Raw genomic sequence first — 12,557 nt, 5'->3', positions numbered from 1 at the left:
CACGAGCAGGGAAGGATTGTCACTATTTTGCACTAGATTCTTTATAAGCATGCCACATTATGCTTGAAACAGCAACAAAACAACAAAGATGTGAGGATATGCAGACTCCCTACGTCTTTCAAACTTTTGAGCAGTAGTGCACTGGCACAAACATCTTAAAAACGATACATAAGGACCTTTTTATTTTATTGTGTTACATGATTTTTTTTTTCATTTTGACCGTTTTAAACTTTTAAATTGCATTGACCTCTCAGAACTACATTTCCCATCATCCTCCTGCTCACTGGTAAATCCACCCCATTACATATGCTAAAAATACACACATCTTATGTAAACACAATTAAATAAAAATGTTCTTATGTACCCTTTAACATGTACTAAGGCATGCAGATCTTAAAATCAATCTCAGTTAATGCTGACCAAGCTGTAAATGCGTTTGTGATACTATTGTAAATATCCTTTTGTAGAAAAACACATCTTATAAATATGGGTATTGTGAAAGTCCTAGGTTTGCTGGTACAGTGAGATTTTTTTTCATTTGTTTCAGTACAGTGTCTTACACTAACCCTGCAAAGTCTGTTCCATCATTATTTAACAGTTCGGGCTGACTGATTTCTTTTAACACATGAACCATGTCTCAAAATACTGGAGTTGCTCAATGGCAAGTTTAACTTGTACAGTGCATGTTGATTTTGCTCTATAAAGAGGAAATACTTTTTTTTTTTTCTAAACCCACTTTAATACTGTATTGCAATAGTATGTCTCGGGCACAGAGTTAATTAAAGAGGTCTTGAGCAGATGGCTGACGGATGTCTGCTTTCAGAAGAGAGTATGGGATTCAAGCATTATTGAAAACTATGTATAGATTTTTTTTTTTTATTACTATTTGTATCTGTTATATAACACCTCTGGACTCCTTGACAGTTAATTATTTTATTTTCAACGGTGTTATCAGCTGCTATTTAAGCTTGCTGAAAAGATGTGTGTGTGTTTCTGGGGTGGTGTGATGTAAAAATTAATCTATTATTGATATTTTAAAAATTGTGTTACTTAATTAACTTAATAGACCTATGACAAAGTATTTGGCTCGCTTGTTAATATGTGTACTTATTTTAAAATATAGCACAGCAGTCTCCGGCTCAGCGAACATCCCGTGGGAAGCAAGCAAAGTGGTCTCTTAGCTGAAGTGTTCTCTAAGACAGAGTTAACCACCAGACACATTATGAATCAATAAATAAATATGTATTACTTGTCATGACGCACGTGCATCGACATATGAAATAAACAGAACAAGTAAGAGAAAAGCAATAGGCTAGTGTATATTATTAATAAACTATAATAAAAGTAGCAGACAAGCTAATGTTAATAAACTAACTGTCAAACATAATTAACACAGCACCATAACACACATTAATAAATGCATCAGCAGCTCTAGATTAATTCTGAATACATGTACAGGAACAATATTCAAGACACGCACAAAATTATTTAACAGAATGGTGAAGCAACTCACAAGAATGGTAAGCGCAAAATTGCTTGGCGACTTGTGTCTGATTCAGGGTTTTTTCAAGAGGTTGAACAATTTCCAACTTCTTGTAGCAAGAGAAACAGAGTTGCATTTCGGCATTTTGTTTACATGCCATTTTGTAGCAATGAGGTGCACGCGTTAAAATCAGAATACACAACGAGGCAATGATAAAGTTAAAGATTGAATAAACCAATCAGTGTTTCTCCAAACACTTTCGCAATGGCAAGTCAGTTTTGAAACAATTGAACAGACTATTTTAATTTAATTCTGATGATGAGTTATAAGGTTACAAAACAGTACTTTATCAGTTGTGAACAAATCGCTATCAGTGCCAAAAAAAGGTGTTCTTTTAAGCGAAGTTCCTGTTCCTTTAGTCAGAGCATTACAATGGGAAAAATCTATTTCACCACAAGGGTGTTCTCTTATCCGAAGTGTTCTCTTAGGAGGTGTTGCTATACACGGAGGCGACTGTATTGTGAGATATTGTACTTGTACTTTGATACAGTATATAACACATATAACATTGGGAATTACTACATCGTACTTCCATAGTCTCCAAAGAGCTTGTTTTCATACAGTATGTTATCTGAAAAGGTAAAGTGGATGACTCATGTACTGTAACTTATAAATGATATTTTGTCTGCAGCAGTTTAACTGATTTGCTAAAAAACAAAAAAAAATGTAATCCATTGGTTAGTGAGCGAAGAGAATCGTGTCAGAACCAACCAAGAAAAAAAAAAAAAAAAGTATTTTGAAATTTTATCCCTGGTTGTCAGGAAAAGCTGAGATGCTTGGCTTTTATTGAGAAATGAACACGCTGCTATTACAAGCTTGGCCTGATCACACTGTGTGAGTTTAAAATCACATTCTTATCCAGTTGTTTATATGATACAGCCCATGCTGTTAAACTTACTGTACTAATAGGTGTAACAGTAATACAATATGGGGACTCACGGCTTTGGTCTAATGAAGTCTCCAATGCACTTGGCACTCCCTTAAGTTGGGGGTTTTCTTTTCTTTAGCCCCTTTCTTTAACCACTGGACCACCAAGCCTCCTAACCAGGGAAGTGTAATCTTTCTGCATTCTTTAGAATTACAGTATAAATACTCTGGTAATACTTAATTATTAATCATAATACTCATACTTTGACAGTTTTTATTTTATTTATTAGGCGTGGCTGCATTTTAGTAACAGCAATAGCGTCTGGTTGAATTTGTTTTCGGTGTTTGATGAAATGGATACATTGCTTACTTGCGAAACAAAGGAAGAAAACATAAGAGTCTACAGGAAAATGCCAGAAAGTGACAGAAAGTTATACCGAATCCCTTTGGATAATTTTTATGTTGTTCGTAGTTATTATAGTTTTATCTTGAGGTAAACATTTTCAATGGCACTTAATTATGTGGAGATGGGAAGTAAAATTTAACGTAAAAAACATTTACAATGCCCACTATTGTGTATTATTTACACCAACTTTGCTGAGTTGAAAGTGAATATGAAGCCAAAGAGATAACTAAATACTTGTCTTTTAATTCTGTGCATCCACATACTTGTAATTAAAAGTTTTAAGAATTAAGCCTACTGTTTGTTATTCTGTCCTAAACCAGCAGTTTGTCATCCAAACTGTTGTGACATAAACTATCGAGGAGTTACAAAATTGTGTTAATCAGACTGTTGTCCATTTTATTGCAGCTGTTGTGCCATTCCGTAAAGCGGAAATTGCAAAGGGGTACTTGAGCTGAAACCTCCAGAAAGAAGGGGTACAGCTTCAAAAAAAGGTTGAAAACCTCTGCTTTAAGTCTTTAAAATTAATTGTATTAAACAAACTGGCTGGCAGGGCTCACCTGGTACCCTGGTAGTCTTTCCCTTGAGTGCCACTTTACACATACTGTTATGGCACACACATTTTTGGGAAGGCTGAAAATATCAAACACACAATATATGTAGGATTACTGAATATTGCAATATACAACAGAACTCACAGAGAAAAGATTTTCTGGTGCCTGGTTCTGGACAGATAACTACACTGAACAAAAATATAAACGCAACATGCAACAATTTCAAAGATTTTAGTGAGTTACAGTTCATATAAGGAAATCAGTCAATTCAAATAAATTCATTAGGCCCTAATCTATAGATTTCACATGATAGGGAATACAGATATGCATCTGTTAGTCAGATACCTTAAAAAAAATAAAAATAAAAAAAATAAAGGTAGGGGCGTGGATCAGAAAAACAGTTAGTATCTGGTGTGACCACCATTTGCCTCATGCAACGTGACACATCTCCTTCACATAGAGTTGATCAGGCTGTTGATTGTGGCCTGTGGAATGTTGTCCCACTCCTCTTCAATGGCTGTGCGAAGTTGCTGGATATTGGCAGGAACTGGAACACGCTGTCGTACACATTGATCCAGAACATCCCACACATGCTCAATGGGTGACATGTCAGTTGAGTATGCAGGCCATGGAAGAAGTGGGACATTTTCAGCTTCCAGAAATTGTGTACAGATCCTTGCAACATGGGGCCATACATTATCATGCTGAAACATGAGGTGATGGCGGCGGATGAACGGCACGAAAATGGGCCTCAGGATCTCATCACGGTATCTCTGTGCATTCAAACTGCCATCAATAAAATGCAATTGTGTTCATTGTCCGCAGCTTATGCCTGCCAATACCATAAGCCCACTGCCACCATGGGGCACGCTGTTCACAACGTTGACATCAGCAAACCGCTCACCCACACGATGCCATACACGCTGTCTGCCACCTGCCCGGTACAGTTGAAACTGGAATTCATCCATGAAAGGCACACTTCTCCAGCGTGCCAGTGGCCATCAAAGGTGAGCATTTGCCCACTGAAGCCGGTTACTATGCCGAACTGCAGTCAGGTCAAGACCCTGGTGAGGACGACGAGCACGCAGATGAGCCTCCCTGAGACGGTTTCTGACAGTTTGTGCAGAAATTCTTCGGTTGTGTAAACAGTTTCATCAGCTGTCCGGGTGGCTGGTCTCAGATGATCCCGCAGGTGAAGAAGCTGGATGTGGAGGTCCTAGGCTGGCGTGGTTACACGTGGTCTGCAGTTATGAGGCCGGTTGGAGAAATGAACATTCAATTCTTTGGCAACAGCTCTGGTGGACATTCCTGCAGTCAGCTAATTGCACGCTCCCTCAAAACTTGAGACATCTGTGGCATTGTGTTATGTGACAAAACTGCACATTTTAGAGTGGCCTTTTATTGTCCCCAGCACAAGGTGCACCTGTGTAATGATCATGCTGTTTAATCAGCTTCTTGATATGCCACACCAGTCAGGTGGATGGATTATCTTGGCAAAGGAGAAATGCTTACCAACAGGGATGTAAACAAATTTGTGCACACAATTTGAGAGAAATAAGCCTTTTGTGAGTATGGAAAATTTCTGGGATTTTTTATTTCAGCTCATGAAACATGGGACCAACACTTTACATGTTGCGTTTATATTTTTGTACAGTGTAATATACGGGTGTTTGCAAAACTATATTCCTTTAAGAGAAGTTTAAAGTGTCTTCTACAGGAATTCCTTACCTGAAGCCACTGCTGTGAACTGTATGATGTGTCAAGCTGTGGCAGCAGTGTGTTCCTGCACATGCAGAGTTATACATCTGGCAGCTCACACTCGACAGGTGTTGTGAGGAGATAAGGGCCAGTCAGGTCACTTGATCTGACTGAAAATGGACAGTATTAAAGTCTTGAGCCTTATAAGCTTAGAACCTAATGTTTATACTGTTTGGCTCCAATTTACAACACAGAAACACCATATTATTGAAATATGGTCCATCTGAAATACACTCCATCTGCCATTTGATTGATTCACATTAACTGTCAGTCCCGCCCCTTATTAAAGGAACGTCTTGCATCTCCACTCCTCACAACAAGAGAAAATAAGGCTGGATGTGAAGAAACTGCTGAACAGCGATTCTGTGACTTAACAGAAAATTAATTACAAAGCATACTACAAAAGAAAGCATACTCCAAACACTGAAATGGTGATTGTAACACCACTGTCACTGTTTTCTCACTTTCTGAGATTCAAACAAATTCAACCCGACGAATGTAAACAAATATGACGGGCGGGATATGAATTGGATTATGAAGCAGTCAGCAAACCTGGCGGAGACGGAGAAAAACTTTGCCCCAAGGGAAGACTACTGTTACAGACAGGGGGCTATAATGCCTGAAGCCATTGTTCGTGTGTGGATATGTATATACACACACACACACACACACACACACACGAACAGCAAATCCATAACCAACAGGTGTAATATTATATTAAAAAGTTGAATAAAAGCAAAAAAAAAACCCAAAACCTACATTTGAATACTAGACCCTTCAATGTCTTGAATAAAGGTGTAACCAAGCCTTACATTTATTTAGATATTTATTTACAGTAGTGTAACAACATTTCATTCAGCCTCTTCCTGCCATCATTATCTTTGAATCTTAATCAGTTTTGTAAGCAAATAGAACTTATTTTATAAAAGATACATTTTAATAAGTGAATACTAAGCCAAACAGACTCTTCTCTACCACCGAAAACTGTATTATACAGTACATCTATTTTGAATCTTATAATTCATGTTGAATCTATCCTGATGTGACAGATTTAATAAACGCTACAAAAATATTTAAAAAGTAATTTTCTGAACAAAAGTCTGAACTACCGGATGCGAGATAGACAGTGATTAAAGTTTATTTCAAGTTAATAATAGGCAGTGGAAGTTTTTTTTTTTTTTTATACAGTTAGAAGGGGACATTATGCAGTCAATATCATGTTAATGTCATTGATTAAATACAGTAGTTACCGCTAGAAATGTCTCTATGGTCAATTAAATAATAAATTATAGAAATACAATGAACTTTACCTTCATTTTTAAGGAGCTTCCTTCAACCAATCTTAGCTATGATCTTGTCAGTTTGTATACTTTTCATCCTTTCCTTACTACATTAGGAAACGATGAAAAAAAAGTTTATAGTGGTAAAAGCATTACCACTATAATTATTCTAAATACAATTTCAAATATGTATTTTTACTTGTGCCGATTTATAGGTTGCACGTTTATTTATACATAACAAACAAATAAACAAAAAATTAGCCATGACTGCTCCAAGGAATCAGCTTTGCATATGTTTCAAGATGGTGGAACAAGAGTGTGGGGCCAAAGTAAGGGTACATGCAAAGTGATTTATGGCTGCAAAACACCCATAGTTCTATCAAAAACCCATATTTAGCTGCTGTAAAGTGGGACTTTAGCGGTCACTAAAAATGTGGCTTATGTAAAAAATGTGTTTGACCTACTGTTCTGCACCTGCTATCAAATTAGCACTTTGCCATCATTAAATTGGGCGCAATGAGATGTAAGGATTTTGCCTTGCACTTGCTGACCCTCCAAAAACTTTGCACCTCCACTGACAAGGTGCAAACCATTGTAGAAGTGACTAATTAAGAGCTGTACAAACCACACACCTTCAGAGACCTGTCATTAGCCTCAGGATGGCTGCTATGGTACACTTCCAGACGCGGTTATGCTTGGCTCTTGTTGCAGGGCAAGATGGAGAAGACCCTGCTTATTCAAACCCAGGGTCACTTTATCTGGGATGGATGGTCCCCTCCACTTGCCTCTCCAGCAGTGTCAGCTATGGTGTGGATGTCAGCTCTCCTCCTGTTCCTGCTGCATGCCTGTTCTGTGTTGTGACTTTGCAGGTCCAGCCATTGTCATCTCCACTGTCATCATTATGTGGTCTCTTTGGTAGTATAACTGATGCTGGCTTTTCCGAATAACTCAATTTCATGCTGACTGACCTCAGCCGTAAGGACCCTCAGCTCCTCCTCAAAAAAAAGTGTATTTTCTTTTCTGTGCACGAAGAAGACTTTTCTGCCCTTCCTCTGACATATTTTTTTTGTTTAGTTTGATTTTCGTGCTCCACAAATCTCATACAACCTAACTCACCTCACCTCTGGGCTGTAAGTGCGGCTTCTAAACAGACGGCGCTCATTGAGTCCCTCATTATCATGATTGCGGATCTAAATAAATAAATACATATAGACATAAATAAATAAATAAATAAATAAATACTATCTCTTTCGGCTTAGTGTTAGAATAACCCTCGTTTATTGGGACTGGTTCTGACCTGATTATATATATATATATATATATATATATATATATATATATATATATATATATATATAATTGTACCAAAACTCTGTTCTATATCATCCCTATCTTACGAAAACAGCCTTCTCTGCATTTGGAGGACCACAGTTTCTGTAAATTCAAAGACAAGCACTCACACCAGAAAGGGTTGTTACTACAATTAGTGAAATGCAAGAAATAATTTCCAACTTAATTTCCTTTGCATCCTTGGCTTCCTCTGTTAAATGCAGCCTTAGGAAGAATTGTTTTGCGTCTCATTCATAGTGCAGTTTAAACTTCCCACAGTGCAGGAGCAGAAATATAAGAGAGGCCCGCTAGCAGATAATGAGAGTGTAGGCACAGCTTTCTGTTTGTTAAGACCAAACAAATCACATGAAACTTTACTGCAGTTGCAAGATGCCATTATTAGGATCATGTAATTACATTGGTCAAAATTGTTTCTCAGAACACAAACAAAACAATGTTTATTTAGTCAGGTTTAAAATGTTATATTATTAACAATTCTGAAATGCAAATAAAATGTTAATTTTTGGGGTTCACCTGATAAAGCCATTAACCAAAACATTTGTTTACTTGTAGTATTACTGGTAAAAGTGTTTTGGAGTAGGTTGTGAAAGAGTAACCTTTCAATCGATTGATTTTGTTATCATTTACCTGTTTGTTCTGTTTAACATTAAACTGATTTTACAGGTTTAAAATGTCATTTTGGTTTCACACGTCTCATTTAGGTTAAACCAGAGAAGACTCAAAAAGGTATTACTATCAGTCCTGGGCCCCAAGACCCGATGAACTCCCCTCCATCCATCCTAAACGGATATATGTAAAAGCAAAGGCTTTGTTTGTGAGATCTTAATCTCCTAGCAACAATGAAGACATTCTATTTTTATTAAATATAATTCACAGCTAGAACAATAAAAAAACTGAAATATATCAAGAAAATATAAGCAATACCAAAGTGATTACACAACCTTAGCCACAAAAGAAGGAAAAGAACAAGGTTTTCAGAAGCTTTTAAATCTCACAACAATAACCAAGCCTCTGTGTATGAATTTGTATCCAGTCTTAGAATTCTTTTGTTGGATTGCTTCAAAACTAGGAGGTACTTTTTTTTTTTTTTTTAAAGGAACAAGTTATTTGTTAGACACTTGAATTTCAGCAAATCTTAATGAAAAAAAGGTGTCTTACAGCAGAAACATGAGTGATCCTGCATAAGAACAAAAGATTCACTGAATATTTCATCTAGTTCTTGCCCCTGAAGTATTTAGTTATTTATATACAGCACATCACTCAAACAATCGACAAACTCCAGGTTCCCCAAAGGATTTTTAAACCAATGCCAAAAAGAAATAAAAGAACCATTAATATAAAAACTTGATAAATAAAACATGACTTAACATAATTATTAATTCATACAGCTGAATCAGCTTGGGGTAACGTTTATTGTGCAGTACTCTCAACAACAAACAATGCCTTAAAACGTCCATTAGAAAGGTAGGCTTTGAAAGCATTTTCATTAACGTTCTCTTGGTGTTGTCTACATATTTTCACTAAAACTGCAATTAGCTGTATCCACTCCCACATGCGTTATATGAGAGCACTACATCATATCCTCACGACAATGGAGAGAATTCGGAGCTTTTAAACTGTATGTAAACCACAGCTCTGTAACACGTTGTGACAATTGCATTATCTTGATTAAATTAAACTGGAAACAGGCTTCAGGAGTGTGTCGAAATCTATTAGTGTAGCTTTTTACAGCACCCTATCTTCCAACACGCATCTCCCTGTCAAGTACAATGTAGGGTGAGAGGCTAGGATGCAAACCTCTCTGTCTGAATCAGCAAACATGTCCTCAAAGGGACTAGATGCTTCTTAATTCAAGATCACCAGCAGAAGATTTTATGAATATGTATAAAGCAGATAACTTTATTACTGTGTGTTTTAGTTTCAACCACCCCCCCCACCCCCCTCATACTATATTAAAAAGCTTACCATTTATTAAAATGTGGGTTAATGAACACGGCTTAAGTGAATGCACTTCTTCACATCCCTCAACAGTAACCAATGCAAAAAAGTAGTGAAGTGTCAAAAATATATTGCAAAAGTGACCCAACTAACACAAGAAAGGTTCACTAGGTACCAGTAGTTACAAATACAGTGGCTCTCAAAAGTATTCACCCTCCTTGGACTTTTCCACATTTTATTGTGTTACAACATGGAATCAAAATTGATTTAATTAGGAGTTTTTGCCACTGATCAACACAAAAAAGTTCATAATGTCAAAGTGAAAAATAAAATCTACAAATTGTTCTAAATTAAATTACAAATATAAAACAGAAAATAATTGATATCATAAGTATTCAGGCTAGTTTGGTGTGAAGAATCTGGTTCTTAAGACAAGGATATGAACGTTTGACATTGATCCATTCTGGTGCTTGGGTAGGCAATTAATACAAACAATTGTAGTTATGGAGCTGTCTACAGTAGTGCTTTCTTTTTTTTTCTGCATCAGACGTATTTAGCACAGAAAGTCTCAGGAAGTTTCAGCTTAATAAGCTCACAATTTTGCTTTAAAATTGCTCTGTTGACAGGCAATCGACTGACATGTTACAAAGCTGGCAAAAAGAAATAAGTAATAACCCTTCATTAAGTTTTGCCACCTGCTATTTGGCATTCCACAAGTATAAGCAATACAATTTGGCATGGATTACAGAAAAAGCTTTCTGACATCTTACATAAATGTGTGGTTTATTAAAATAAAAATAAAAGGGTGACTGTGACTGTTACAGCTCTTACACAGTTTTGAGAACTTCCTGTGTGTAAATATGTCAGTTACCTGTTTGTATGTACCTTTTGCATGATAGTTTATCTTTAATGAAGCCACTATATTCCAAGGGCTTTGACACTTTCACTGGAGTATCATTTTTCCTTAAATTAAACTCCTTAGCATCTCAAGGGGATTGTTATTGTTGAACTGGTTATAACATAACAGGGAATTGAGAGGTGAATTTAGTGCTCACAACTGCATAATGCTATAATGCTATGCAATAGCCAGGAACAAGACTTACCACTGAATATGTGGTGTTACAGTACAGTACGTGAGTCTCACAACAAACCACCTGACCTAAAGCATCAGCCCTGCTATTGAATCGTTGGCCTCTATGAACAGAAACTGCTTCATTATGCTGCATTGAACTGTGGTTGGAATCCTGGATTTGGATTTGCCCATATGCCTGAATATGACTGCTTTTGCATTGTTATGTGTTTCATTAACCTCAGTAAGGACTGCTTGCAGACACAGGTACGTCCCCTGCATAGCCTAAACAGCGGCAAAGAAAACCCAGTCTCCTGCAATGAAAAGGCAATGGGATTTTATGCTTCTGGAATTGTCTATTTCATTAGAGTACCCCTTAGGTAAACTGCTTTTGTTGAAAGGGCATTACAGCAAAAATCAGCAACTTATTGTTAGATTCCAACCAGGCTCACATAACTCATCCTGCACTCCTAGCACCAGAGACATCCATGAACAAGCACACTCCAAGCTCATTATGAGGCTCCCTGGTTTAAGGCTACAGCAACCTGGCTCCCAGGCATATTAAAGGCTGATAAAATTACTTCATTATAACTTGCACTTCATTATCCAGCAGCAAGAATCCTTCAAAATGACATTTGCTTAATGAGTGGGGTGTATTTTCTCCTGGTGAAGTTCATTCTAAAGAAAAGCAAAAGTTTTTTTTTTTTTAAATCTACTGGTATACAGCATGTATCAATCAATGAAGTAATTTATGTTAAGAAACATACAATTGTGATGCATGTAGAGCACTGTGTGCATATAAACCTTCAGTTCTCTTTAACTGCAAAGCACAAAGTACTAGTTTCTATACGTGTTTAAAGGTAAAAGAGGTATGGAGCCTACCTAACCCAGGTGGCACCTCAGGGCATGGCGGTACAGGCTTGACGGGGGGGGTGTAGTTAGTTTCGGGCTTCGTGCTAGGCAGAAAGTGGTCCCCTGCAGCCAGGTAGGTGGGGAAGGTACCATTGGGACGTGAGAGGTTATAATAGTGATGTGTCCGTGAGAAGTTGCGCCCACTGAAGCGACTGAAGATGTCAAAGCGCTGGCTGTAGACGTCAAAGTACAGAATCATCATGATGAGGAAGTGCACGAGACAGAGCAGGAGGACGGCCTTGCAGATCCTTTCCAGTGTCCTGCCCAACATCAGTCTGGTCATTTTCAGGACGCGCTCGGGGCACAGGGATGAGCATCCGCTCCCTTCGTCGCAGGGATTCTCAGGGTCTGTGCAGAACCTGGGGAGCACAGAACAGGGTTTCATTCCTACCCATTTTCATCTAAGTTTGTAGCTTTTTTAAACTGTTCTTTAGTATTAGTGGAAGGTCAAAGCTGATCTTGAAAACTTTCATAGGTACAGTAAAGCTAATAGTTAATTGAGAGATTATTTGACTCCTGCTTGCTTCAGTATAAAATTAGTATAAACTAACATTGATGCCAAATGTAAAGGTCTGGCTTCTGTTACCGGTGTTTGTCCTCTCGTAAGTATTGTAAGTTATGGATGAAAATTGTCATAGAAAAGGTTTTCAGACGAGTCACAAAATTGCTTCTCAAGCTCAATACACACAGTGATATTTGGACCATGCAAAATCTTAATTTTGTAACCTTTAGATCAATATGCCAGAACTTTAAAATCTTATCATTGGCTTAATTCATCAAAATTTGCATTAAATCTGTAACAAGTTTCACTGTTAAGGGTCTTTATGACTGTCTTAAACTTTAGGTGTCAGTTTAGTTTAAATCTACAGTGCCTATAGTATAC

At 37.3% G+C, this 12,557-nt stretch overlaps 1 protein-coding gene across 1 annotated transcript in view; it reads right to left on the bottom strand.

The window, feature by feature from the left end:
* The window catches only part of b4galt2 (UDP-Gal:betaGlcNAc beta 1,4- galactosyltransferase, polypeptide 2), an 86,330-nt gene that overhangs the window by 55,371 nt on the left and 18,402 nt on the right, over nt 1-12,557 (bottom strand). The window contains exon 2 of the mRNA XM_041277023.1: nt 11,645-12,033. Coding sequence (XP_041132957.1) covers nt 11,645-11,957 — 313 coding nt within the window. The 5' untranslated portion in view covers nt 11,958-12,033. The remainder of the gene's footprint in view (nt 1-11,644; nt 12,034-12,557) is intronic.

This window comes from Polyodon spathula, chromosome 18 (assembly GCF_017654505.1).
Source record: "Polyodon spathula isolate WHYD16114869_AA chromosome 18, ASM1765450v1, whole genome shotgun sequence".
Lineage (NCBI taxonomy): Eukaryota > Metazoa > Chordata > Actinopteri > Acipenseriformes > Polyodontidae > Polyodon > Polyodon spathula.
The sequence above is the reverse complement of the archived record's forward strand: the minus strand, read 5'-3'. Positions and strand labels throughout refer to the sequence as shown.